Raw genomic sequence first — 12,584 nt, forward strand, 5'->3', positions numbered from 1 at the left:
AAGCACACGCGCAGAAAGTTTGCGACACCTGATTTAGTGCAACATGCGCCACACCTACCTGTACATGTAATCTCATGTGCACACAAACGCCTCAGTAACACTTCACCGGACAGGAATCTCAGATATGTGGAGCCATATTTCATGTCCAGGGTGCTACAGCAAACGCCTTCACGCCTAACCTACAATTTACTGTGTATCCACAAAGTTCAATGTATTCTCTCTACTATTCCACCAGGGGGGAACTCCATCTGTGAAGAAGGTTTATTAAAACACAAGTGATGGAAGTGAGTGCAAGTCATTTTTACTTTTTTTTTTTTTAGAGGGCTTTCATTTTATGATGTTGGAAATGGGATGAAAGTCCAACAATTTTTTTTTTCTTGGCTACTAATTTGTCCAAAAAAATTACATGGTGATTTTTTTTTTTTTTTTTTTTTTTTCCTTTTTTTCTATCTCTTAAAAAAAAAAAAAAATCGTCACCCCGTGTTGGTAAAACTCATCGTTGTTCCTTGGTGGACAAACTTCGTAATGTTGTCCCAGAAAGTTGACTCGGCTCATCTGGACCTGAAGTTTTAGCCGGAGAAACATTTCACCACTCCTCCCGAGTGACTTTGTCACGGCTGGATGAGTGATGAAATGTTCCTTCCTACGACCTGTGGGTCAAAATGAAATGATTCTACTTTGTGATTTTTTTATTTTTTTTTTTCTACCCGGATGATTGAGCATGCGTCAAAACATTTGGAAAGGCATCACAATTTCTACATATAAACCTACCGGTATTTTAGACATATGTCCACATCTGCTTTTGCTCACCAGTTAAGTCACAATGACACCGATTCACCTGTGCCGAGCTAATGTGCTCCTGGCCTCCGTTCCTTTGTTTGTGTTTTTTCTGAAAACAGCTGGTTGCTTAAGCAAAGAAACAAGATGTCGGTGAGTACGACGAAGCAATGAGCACCGTTTATTTGAATTGATCTGAATTGGGTGATTGTTATCTGTGGATTCATGGCTGATGTGCTGTATGTGCCAGTACTAAGGACAAATGAGAAGCAGTCTGATGTCTAACATTCAATGAAATGAATTCCATGTGTTTATTTCAAAATCCTCACTTAAGGCATTTATGAGATACTGCATAAAGACACAAATGGCCACTTGCGGGATGTCGGTACTAATCTATCGATTCAATGCTCCATTGTGACACGGCAAGTTGGCAACCTGGAAAATATCTCACTTGCATATAATAGTTATTCACAAACAGTAAGTTTAAATCACAGTTGTTGTTTTTTTTTTTTTCCCTTGACAACTAAATTACACATCACACATTCAAAATTTAAAAAAAAAAAAAAACTTTCTATATATTAAAGTCTTAGCTGTGTATTATGGCCACGTTAGAAAAATAAAGCAACTACACATAAGACACATGCTTACTAATAATGTCTCCCCCCCCCCCCTCCAAGTAAAAAAAAAAAAAAAAAAAACACAAGAATGGGCTAATTTCACAGTAAATAGAAAACGGCAATAAAAACAGAGGTGATTCAACAGTCTCCTTTTAAAAGGCTTCCCAAAGAAAATTTGAAATGAAAACGATTCAAAAATTACTGATACGTAGCGCGTACAAGTTTGTGGGGATAAATTCTGCGAACAACGTGCTCATTCGTTTTGTCACTAGAGGATCCCAAGTCAGGAACGTTACTCGGCACTTTTCTGTTTTCACCCCTTAAACTTGATCCTAAACGTGACAAAATGCAGCGGTGTGTGTGTGTTTTTGTGCTTTTTCTGTAACCGTAGAACCACATTAAGACTAAGGGTGGCCTTTCAGAAATGCTTTTACATGCAATTTGACTGTTGAAATAACTGGAGATGTTTCTTTGCCAACATTTTAGCATGCCGAATCAGAATTTATACTCCTGAGGGGGTGACGGTTTGCTGATTTATCGGCCGATATCGGCCCATAACAGATGTATCTTTAATGGCACATATGTTGTTCGATATAAAAAAATAAAAAAAAGACATTCTTTTTAGAGAACATAATGCAGAAAAAGATGCTTGAGGTAATTTAGAATTTATTTTATTTCGATTTATAGTTATTTATAATGATTAAATTCCCCATAAAGTTCACTAATGCCACTTTGGACAATTTCTTGTTAAACTGTAAAACGTCCTGCCTCCATCACGTTTTTGTCACAGGTGTTTTATAACGATAGTTTTAGGGTTCATTGCAACAAATGTGTGTCCGTAAAGAATATCAGTCAATATATTGAAATCTGAAGGTTGTTTTTTTTTATTCCCTAATATCGGCATCAGCCCCCAAAAATCCGGTAAACATCGGTTGGACAATAAAAATGACATGGTAGTTCAAAACACACTGGGTTATTAGTGAGGATAACACAATTGAAATGATATATTTTAAAGTCTAAAACAATTCCAGTACTATTAAATAGCACTTTGATAGTAGTACATATATTAGTACATTAATCTGAAGGCATGCCATTACCAGAGCTTGCACTCTAAAAGCAAACAAAGAACCATATGTCCCTTTTAAGATCCATCTTTGCTTAAAGCTGCACTGTGTCGTCCAGACAAAGTATCAAATTAGCACATTTGAATTCTTACTTCATTTTTAAAACAACCTCGTGAAACAAACCAAAGGTAAATCAGAACTTCTAACAAGTACATAGGAAGCAATAACATCCCAAGTGACTTTGTTGTATTTTTGGTTAAAAAAACAAAAAAAGCAAAACAAAACATTGTGATACTAACAACTGGAACAAAAAAAACCCCCAAAAAAGGCAAGTATTAAAGAACCAGTGTGTAGATTTTAAAGGGATCTATCGGCAGAAATGGAGTACAATATTCATAGTTATATTTTCATTCCATATACTGACGTTTCCTTGTGTTTTTTGTTACCTTAGAATGACTTCTTCATATCTACATAGATAGCAGGTCCTCTTCCACGGAGCCTGCCATGTTGCGCTGCCATGTATCTACAGAAGCCCTGAATGGACAAATCAAACATTGGCTTTAGGAAAAAAAACACTTTTTTTTTTTTTGAGTTTTTCACGGGTTTCGTGGCCACCATAGATTCTCCTACACGGTTGTAAGTAGAGGGTGAGGCAACGGTGTTCCGTTGGTTACAATCTGTTGCATCACGACTTGATGACACTAAATCCTACATACTGCTCCTTTAAAAAAAAAAAAGTGTTCAGAACGACACAGTGCAGCTCCAACAGTTCAGGCAAACATGTGCATCAGTTCCATGTAACCAGGAATATTTGGTAATGTCCTCTGTCCGAGAAAAAGATCTGTGTTGTAGTGTGATAGGGAAATGTTATAATAAGCCTAGTGTGGTTTAACATACAGTATGACGTAGTAAATGGACTTCTACAGTGGATGGAGTCCATTTGTCTTGACATAAAAAAAAAAAAAAAAAAACGGAGTACAAGACAAACTCTGAATAGACTCATCCACCCCACTTACTCCCAAAAGGCATCAAAATATTAATAACAAGTTTTTATTAATTGTGCGAGATTCTACAAATAAACAATTAGCAGCCTCAGAAGACATTTGACAAACACTAAAAGACCGACACACACGATAAAACAATATAAAGGCTCTGTGAAAATCAAAAAAACAAGTTGCTGGTAGCTTAGTTTTGCTGAGTTATAATTTATACAATCTCAAGTTTGTAGCACGAGTGTATTGTCTGACCTCCCTCCCTTGGCATATACTGCATATCACCCCCTGCTTCCTTTCTGTGCGGTGGACCGCCAACTCCCATCTCTTTCCTCACGTCCTCCTCTTCGTCGCCGCCAGTCATTGGAACTTTCACCCAGCCGTCCGTGGCCAGGCCGTGTTTCTTCTGGTGTCTCTTGTAGTTGTCCCAGTGGCCGGTGGTGTAGCCGCACTCCTGACATTTGTACGGCTTCTCTCCGGTGTGCCGGAGCATGTGCCGCTTTAGGTTCATGCTCTGGTTGCAGCTGTAGCTGCATACGGCACACTGGAAGGGCTTGGCGCCCGAGTGCACCCGCTGGTGGCGCTTCAGGTTGGCCAGGTTCCCGCACGCGTAATCGCACAAATGGCACTTGTAAGGTTTCTCGCCTGTGTGCACTCGGTGGTGCCGCTTGAGGTTGTCGAAGTGCGCCGAGGCGTAGTCGCACTGAGGGCACTTGTATGGTTTCTCGCCGCTGTGAGTTTTCATGTGGCGCGCCAAGTGGTTCGGGTAGTGTGTGAGGAAGGGGCAGGCGGCGCAGGTGTAGACCTTGTCACTGCGCTCACCGGGACTGTTGGGGGAGGAGTCCTTAGTCAGCATTTCCAGGGTACACTTGGCACAAATCTGGGCGGAGGATCCGTCCTCGTCCTCCAGGACGACGCCACACAACCGGCAAGTAAAAGGAAAAAGTGGGAGGGCGGCACTATTTGCTACGCCCCCTCTGGTCACCCTGCTGCCACTGCTGCCCGTCGTCTCCAGCAGGGGTGGAGGGTGGTGGCTCGGAGCCGGGTGGTGGCTCGGAGCCGGGTGGTGGCTCGGAGCCGGATTAGAGGCCGGTATGGGTGGTGGCGATGCTCCCTTCAAGCCATCAAAGGCTGAAAGGTAGTCGCTGTTCTGGGCTCCCAGACTGAGGTTCGACGTCGGTCTTGCAACCTCTGAAACGTCACAACAAGATAAGAGGCTGAGTTTATATCAAATATCAAAGCCATTAAAAGTGTCTGTCGTGTATCTACGTTGTGCATTACGATGATTATGGTCACAAGTTAAAATCGTGAAATGAAAAGAAATGACACGTACCCTTGCTTGAAGCTCCAGACACTTCCTCGCTGGGTCTTTGCCCGGTCACGTGCCTCTTTAGGCTGGTTTGGCCACTGGCAGGTCGCGGTGGGGCCTCCTGGACCATCCCTGCAGACGGCACGTGCATGCGCTGGTGCCTCTTGAGGTTGCCGAGGGAACTACAAGCAAAAGTGCAGCCTTCGCACTTGTAAGGTTTTTCCCCGGTGTGAATGCGCAGGTGTCTCTGCAGGTTCACCAGCTGGGCCGAGGCGTAAGTGCACAAGGGGCAGTTAAAAGGCTTCTCCCCGTTGTGCGTCTTCATGTGACGCTTCACATGGTTGGCATAACGCGAGGAGAAGCCACAGAGGTGGCACGAGTGCAGCTTGGCCAATTTGTCCTCGGCCGTCAGCGCCTTGTCCCCCATCCCGTTGCCCACCCCTTCGCAATCGAGCTGTGAATGGGAACCCGAGCGGATCCCGCCGATGCCCCCGAAAGCTGAACAGAAGTCAGTTCCTTTTGCTTCCCTTGAGGCTTTGCAACACCTGAGGCAGTACGGGCCGACCAGGTCTATGCCAGGTCCCAGAGGTTCATCGCGGAGCTGTCCGCAGCCCCGGCAGGACAGGTAGGGAGGAAAACTGGGCTCGGACTGGGTCGCTCGGCCCTCATCTTCCCTCCCGTTGTCAGTGGTGCTACGCGAGTTGTCCGTTTCACTTTCCATGTTCAGGTGGCTGTAGGCAGAACTCTCCTCATCACCCAGAGGATACACAGAGAAACCAATCTCAGCAGCTACTTCTGTGAAGGACAGACAAACGAGACATTTTCAGGAACTGCACACGTTTTCAGGACCAAGAACCTTCCCAATCCGCCGCTCTACGAAAACCTAGACGCGTGTAACAATGTTTATATTTTCAAGATTCTCGCTTTCCTGTATCATTCTGTGTGTGACTCTGATTGTACAGGTAATCTTGTTGAGAAAATCCAATAAACTCCGAAGAAATGAAATGGAAAGCAATCCCATCGCTTCATTTTCACGGGAGAAAGGCAGGGGGTCTCGTGATTGGCTGAAAGGCGAGTGGACGGGGATTGCTCTTTTTGAAAATGTTAAAAATGATCAAATAAAAGTGTCACTGGGGAAAAATTTCCCCTTTGAGGTGCACAGTTCGAAAACAACACCGGGTCAAACACTAGTTTATTGGCTGGACTGTGTAGGAAATGCAAGAGGGCTTTTAATTTGAAATTAAGGCTTCAAATTTGAAATGGATACTGAGAGTTGTGGCATTGCAGCCAACCAATGGTCTAACTTTGATTAGTCACACAGGCTCAGGATTTTATTTTATCCTGTTTCACTGAAACATTTGACTTCCTTACATGCAACCAAAACACAGACTCTCATAATGATACGTACATTAAATGGTACCTTCCAGTAAATCTCAAAAGACTCAAAACTGTCTGACAAATACAGACGACCACTCATCAGTTACAAAACTTTCCCCTCAAATTACAAATCACTGAGTGAGGCAACTTCAGGGCAAAGACGGTCTCTTCTCAGGAAATCAAATAAAAAAAAAAAATGTCAATGTCAGAAAAGTCGTGACATTTGATACTCACAGCGCCGCCAACAAGGTCAAGTGTGTTTTAAGCTGTCGTTGTGCCATCTAAGATTTTCAGACACCACAAAGACCAAAAAGTAAAGACGCGTTTCCCCAGAAGGTAGACGGAAAATATTCGAGGTGTCGAGATGAAGCGCACTCTGGCTTCAGTCGGCGCTTCTGAAAGCGGAAAAAGCCAGATAGAAAACCAACCGTCCTCCACAGATGCCGAGGCACAATGTGAGGAAGGCGAGAGCTGAGACTGCCCTTTTATTCTGGCCCATGGAAACCCCTCGTAGATGATTACGCAGCCTAATGATAATGATGATGACTATAATGGTGAGGCTGCTGCTTCTGATGATGATGATAATGATGATGAGGGTAGATGATGATGATGATGATGATGATGATGATGATGAGGGGGAAACGATAATGGCAGTGGGGTAGTGGGAGCAGAGGTAGCAGATGATGATGATGATGATGATGATGATCATGATGAATAAATGCCCTCTTGTAATGGTGTCCTTGATGGTTATAGTCCTATTTTTATGACCCTTATATAATAATGGTGTCTCGGTTCCTTTCTCTACTTTTCCATTTTTCAGATCACTCTGTCTGACAGAGAGCCGCGCCGGGAAATATGAGCTGCTGGTTCAGTTGGTCTTGCTGCTGCACAGAGAGGCGACGCTCCACCGCTGGCAAACCAAGAGTAAGAAACTGTGAGGTAAAAGCAAGACGCGGAGAGAGCAGCTATTGTTCCACGTATTTCATATTTCATCTGAATGTTCCAACTTTTAGACAATGACGCTATTGTTCGGCTTCCCATTTGCTTTATCGCACAACCAATAGACACATTAGACGTATGTGGGCCGTGAAGTCTATACAACAGCAACAAACAACAACAAAAAAAAGATAACGGAACGCTCACAAACACAAAGAAGAAGGCAGATACGTGACAACTGAAAATCGAAACGCTAAGAGAGAAGAACTGACAAAGAAAGGACCAATGCTGCACAGACAGGCAACTCGGCCTGCTTTTTTGAGAGCGACCCGCCTGTTAAAGCTACTGTACGACTCAACCCGATAGAACGCCACTATATAGACACCCGTCTGTCCACTAGACATTGATGTAACGGTCACGTTTTGCCTCGCCAAGGCGCAAGAAGTACACAAACGTCAGGCACCAAAACTAGCTGGGTTAGGATATAATCGTGGTTTGGTTTAACATAAGTAATTTTACATTATGCAAGTGACTTAACGTTATTTACCTGCATTGAATACGTTACTTTACGTACGTAACTCGCGTTACTTGAAAGAAATCCGCGTCGACGTTTGCTTTCTCGCAGACTTGAGTGCAGGTCGTCCGGGTGAAAGCTCCGTGTTTGTTCCATCCAACCATCCCTGACCTCCTTCCTACACAGACTTTACACTTTGTACTTTAAGTCGGCCGGGAGGGGGGGGGGGGGGGGGGGGGAATCTCGGTCGCACATGCTTCCCACCCACTTCGCTGGAAAGGATAGTAATACACATTCTCTACTGGTGGATCATCAGCGTACTCGGGAGGCTGTGGCTCAGACGGTAGACTGGGTCGCACACTAATCGGAAGGTTGGTGGTTCTGTCCCCCCCCCAGCTCCTCCTGTCCACATGCCTAAGCGTCCTCGAGCAAGACACTGAACCCGAAGTTGCTCCCGACGGCGTACCATCGATGTGTTGTAGGTCACTTTGGATAAAAGCGTCAGCAAAATGAAATGTAATGTAAAGTACTTCATGCAGGAAGCTTGGAAAATGTAACCGGCGAACAAGTATAGCTGTTACTGCAATATTCTCCACCTGATATGAGCTCAATCTCTGAATGCTATATCCGAGCTAATGAGAGGTACTAACTTTTCTTGCTGCCTCTATAATACATGAAGAACAGGGAGGCTTCTATTGTGAAGCAATCACAAAAGATGCTGTGTGTTTGTCACAGGTTAGCACTGACTGAAATCAATTATTATAATTATCCACCATTTTTGTCAGCGGCTCCGTTTGAAATATTGCAGAGAATAATGAAAGAAGGAACAGCCACAGTGAGCGGTTAGATGAAGAGCTACAAGCTGAAACTCTTTGTGCTGCATAGAATCAGACCTTGATTGCAAGTATCTTTGTTAAAACCGCAGGAGTTTGGTTTGGTCGGATTGTATCCAGATACACCAACTCCTCATCGTCTGTCGCATTTGCTTTTACTCTGGAATCTGTCGCTAGGACTAAAATCTTAAAGAATGGGTTACAAACCTGAGAACTTTTCCAGGCCTAGAATCTTGTTGTCATGATCAGGATCATCGAACTCGAGGTCTTGTCCGAAAAGGAAGTCTGTGTCTAAGGGGAGGTTTTCTGGAGCTTCAACGGCTACACCATCTTCAGAATCCACTGCAGTCACAGAGAACCAAACATTTAACGACTACTATCACTTCCTTACAATTTACAGACTTTAATATTTAGTTACAATCATAAATGAAATTTCAGCTTTGACTTTTTCTAGTTGGTTTGGCTGTTCCTTTGTTGGTTTTTGAAGATTTTGATTTTACAACACTTTATAAACACAAAATCAACTGCTAACAGCTGACAGATGGAGCTCTTTTACTGCAGTTACAGCTAATGATGCCTGAAATTGTAACTTGGTCTTTTGAGCTTGAAGGAATCCAAACAACTATCACACAGCTGTCAGTCCTCAGAAAACTTTGTTCAGGCCAACTCAAACCCAGATATCAGGCTTAGTTGCCTTTTCAGGTAAATCCTGTCGTACCAGCATCATGCCACCATCTACTGGTCAGTTCGGTATTTAACTATAACCTACGAGGACTCGGCAGGAGATTTCTGCTTTTCACAGTCATATCTCAAATTAAAAGATGGCCATTAAATACGGGCAAATAAAATATCTTGTCATGATTAAATGGTCCAGTTAATGGGAATATTAATCTGTTAAAAACTCCACAGGAAAGCAAACCCTTGTGTCATTGCTGAATGACAACTCCATCATTTTGGCACTTTATATACTGTGCAGTATATACAGGTTACGATTTTAAATTACCTCTTGGCTAACGCTTAAAATATTTGTAGCCAATCACATTACAAAACTCCCTGTACTCTTCTGTGCATAAGAGAGGTGGCAACATCAATTAGAGTAACTACTTTAGGAACTAGTGGCGGTCTCTCTCTTTATCTACGTATGTGGCTCCAATTACAGGTCCAACATTTAAAGAGATTAGTTCATGTCCGTCGCATATGTGCAGTTCCACAGTTTAAACGTTGTATGATGCAGCCAACTGATAACATATCAGCCGTTATATTCAAAATCAGGTACTGGACAGACAACAACACACTGACGAGGAGTCGAATTTACTCCCAACATATCCCTCTAAATGTCTGTTTTTAACAAAGGCTACGTAACACCACACTTCTCATCTGTACGCTACCCATTCGCTCTAATGAATGCAGACTGTCACATTAGATTTAACCGCATCACTTTGTTCCAGTACTGTTGGTCAGTGTGGTTTATGTAAAACATTTCAAGCAACGCCTGGTGTCCAGATGTGAGCAGAGAAAGAGGACACACGTTAGAAATGACCAGGGCGGTGCTAACAGAGATTTATTCTGTGATTTATTTGTGTCAAGCCACAGTCAGTGTCGTGCGCATTCAAATAAAGATATGTGAAATAATCTCAGGAATGTAGTTCAGTTATGAATCAACTCTTTGACATTAAGCAGATCTCTGGATACTTACACTTGACAGGCTGTGGATTCTGTTGTTTTTTTCTTGGCATCTTCCAGTCAGCCCCTCTCTTTTTTTCAACGTCTTCTTGCAGACTTCCGCAACCATCAGCTCATTCTCATCTGTTTGGAAGATATTTGTCAGTATTTCCATAAATGCAACACAGAAAACACGGACATGTTGAGATTGAACACAAAACATTTACTGACTTATGAGCGAGACTGGTAGAGTGGGACAGCTCATGTTAATCATTTACATCACCAACTTTAACTATTACCTTTTTTTTTTTTTTTTAAATCAGTTACTATGCTGATTAAAATGCAGTGTTTGTACTCAGCCCTAAACTCCACACAAAAAAAATCACATTGTCAAAGAGGAGAGATGGAGGAGAAAGTGAAAGAGGACAAGGTCAGGAGAGCAAACACTGAAAAAGAAGTGCAATAATCAGGCGAGGGTGAATAACAGCATTAACGAAGGCGAGGGTTTCAACAGTACAAATGTATCAACGCATGTATACGAATGCGGAGGTTGCTTTGTTTCTACTCGATTTCCTGCTAAATTTCATGGAACCAATTGTATTGTATTGTCCTGTTTGGGATTTTTTTGTTGTTTTTTTTGTCACATTTGTGCGTCAGGTCACGTTAAATTACTTGCCTACTGAGATTTTGGGGGATTATCTAGATTGTTTATAATTCAAAATGCAATTCTAGGTAACGTTACGTCCCAGGTTAGTTTAGCTGCAAACCTACAGTCCTCTCTTCAGCCGCTGCGGGTTTGTAAAGACAATGTTGACTAACTGTCCCTTTTTTTTTTTACTCTTGTTGTATTTTGGATGCCGCGTCTGTGTGCGAGCCCGTTGTTTGATTCCGTGTTATATTATAATGTTTCTTTTGCTTCAGCGACAACCACGACACATCCATTCCCGCACCGTGTAAGGCTGTGACAATTACAGCAGATGTCAGTGTTGTTGCCTTGACAATGCTCATCTATTAATTTGTGGGCCGAGCTTCTGGAGGAGCACTGGAGGGAGGGGTGTGTGTGTGTATATATATATATATATATATATATATATATATATATATATATACTTGGCATCACAAGTAAAAATAAGATCTTAGGTTACATTTACAAATTGAGCCTTTTGTCTGACTACCATTTGGAAACCTGCACATTTCAATTTCTAAATCACAGAAGACTATGCAATCAGACATGAACTACCTTGAAGCTATGATCCAGTATGGTGCATCAAATCAAATCAAAAATAATCACGTGCTTATATATATATATATATATATCAGTAGCACTTTTCACTGCAAACAACAAATGCAATATCCCATATGTTCTGCTACTACTTATCCGACTGATTATCGAACAATGAATTCGATTACGTCATTCCTTGAGGTTGAACAACAACAGAGTGACAAGCGTGTAGTGAACAATGATGGCTTCATGAGAACAAATGGTACTACTCCTCACACAGGCATGAAGCAGCCACTTCACTGCAGCATGCGTAGACGACCTATCTTGCTTCACTTTGCATTTTCCAAAATAAAAGAAGAAAGAAATATATATATATATATATATATATTTTTTAAAAGCTGCTAACTATGTGAAGCAGCACCTATTTACAAACCTATCATGTCGGATTAAAGCCAGTTGCAGGCGATCACAGTGTTACTGACGTGCCTCCTCCTCTCCTCCTCCTCCTCTCCTCCTCCTCCCCATGTAGCATGCAGCTGGCTAATGTCACTACACAACCAAGAAATGTCAGGGATATTTGAGAAAACTGTCCAAAACGCGACCTTCCGAGTGGCCGATCGAAACGCGTCCTCGTCGGCACGTTGGTGACGATGGACGAGGACCATCTTCGGCCGATGCTGAACGTGCAGCTAAACTAGCCGAGGCAGCTAATGTCAACTTTCACTTGTTTTAGCTGTCGAGCTAACTTACCTAAAAAACGTAAATATTCCTGTCGGCTGAGACGGTTTTTATCGTCGGGGAACACGACATTACGCGCGGAGTGTTTTGCCTCAAACGCACGACGCCTGGAGATCCGCCATTTCTTCATGAGCTGCGGCGACAAAGAAAGGCAATTAATGGTATTTTTCATAACTTAATTGATTTTCTGATTCGCCTGTGATCCAGCAGCAGCGGCAACAACAATAATACTTCCGGCGCATGTCCTTCAGAATAAAAGCGGCGTCTTCGCCATTGGTCACCACCTGCTCCGGTTTAACAAAACGTGTTGCACATTAAATACGCCTTTGACCCATGCTGCGTCATTTAATTTGTGGATCCACAAGAACAAATAACAAAAAAAATCTTCCCCTATACTGTTTGATAATAACATTTGTACAAGATAACTTGATTTATTGATTTTTTTTTTTTAATTGATCTAATTAATTTGTTAGTATTATTATATAATACATAATATAATATAATATCAGTCTATTTCAGTGGTCTAAAAATAAATTAAGTAAA

The 12,584-nt window shown here is 42.3% G+C and overlaps 1 protein-coding gene across 4 annotated transcripts; it reads right to left on the minus strand.

Moving 5' to 3' along the window:
• Positions 1–1,059: 1,059 nt before the first annotated feature.
• Positions 1,060–12,143, minus strand: znf513a (zinc finger protein 513a). Of its 4 annotated transcripts, XM_069142070.1 has the most exons (5): positions 12,054–12,143; positions 10,116–10,225; positions 8,627–8,761; positions 4,784–5,554; positions 1,060–4,641 (listed from the first exon to the last, which is right to left on the minus strand). In XM_069142070.1, exons 2-5 carry the CDS (start codon positions 10,153–10,155, stop codon positions 3,665–3,667), a joined length of 1,923 nt encoding a protein of 640 aa, XP_068998171.1. In that variant the 5' UTR covers positions 10,156–10,225; positions 12,054–12,143; the 3' UTR covers positions 1,060–3,664. The 4 variants fall into 4 exon arrangements, with proteins under 4 accessions (XP_068998171.1, XP_068998174.1, XP_068998175.1 ...); XM_069142073.1 differs by lacking the exon at positions 12,054–12,143 and having other exon boundaries at positions 10,116–11,106; XM_069142074.1 differs by lacking the exons at positions 8,627–8,761; positions 12,054–12,143 and having other exon boundaries at positions 10,116–11,106.
• Positions 12,144–12,584: the final 441 nt, after the last annotated feature.

The sequence above is a fragment of the Embiotoca jacksoni genome, unplaced genomic scaffold, assembly GCF_022577435.1.
Source record: "Embiotoca jacksoni isolate LCO1_2020_lvr unplaced genomic scaffold, fEmbJac1.0.p SCAF_96, whole genome shotgun sequence".
NCBI classification, from domain to species: domain Eukaryota; kingdom Metazoa; phylum Chordata; class Actinopteri; family Embiotocidae; genus Embiotoca; species Embiotoca jacksoni.

Excerpts from the sequence above, each read along its gene's own strand:
- znf513a (XM_069142070.1), bottom strand. The coding sequence starts at position 10,155 with ATGCCAAGAAAAAAACAACAGAATCCACAGCCTGTCAAGT. Across the intron at positions 8,762-10,115 it reads GAATCCACAGCCTGTCAAGT|TGGATTCTGAAGATGGTGTA; the intron begins GTAAGTATCCAG and ends CTGTGACTGCAG. Across the intron at positions 5,555-8,626 it reads AGGCCTGGAAAAGTTCTCAG|AAGTAGCTGCTGAGATTGGT; the intron begins GTTTGTAACCCA and ends TGTCCTTCACAG.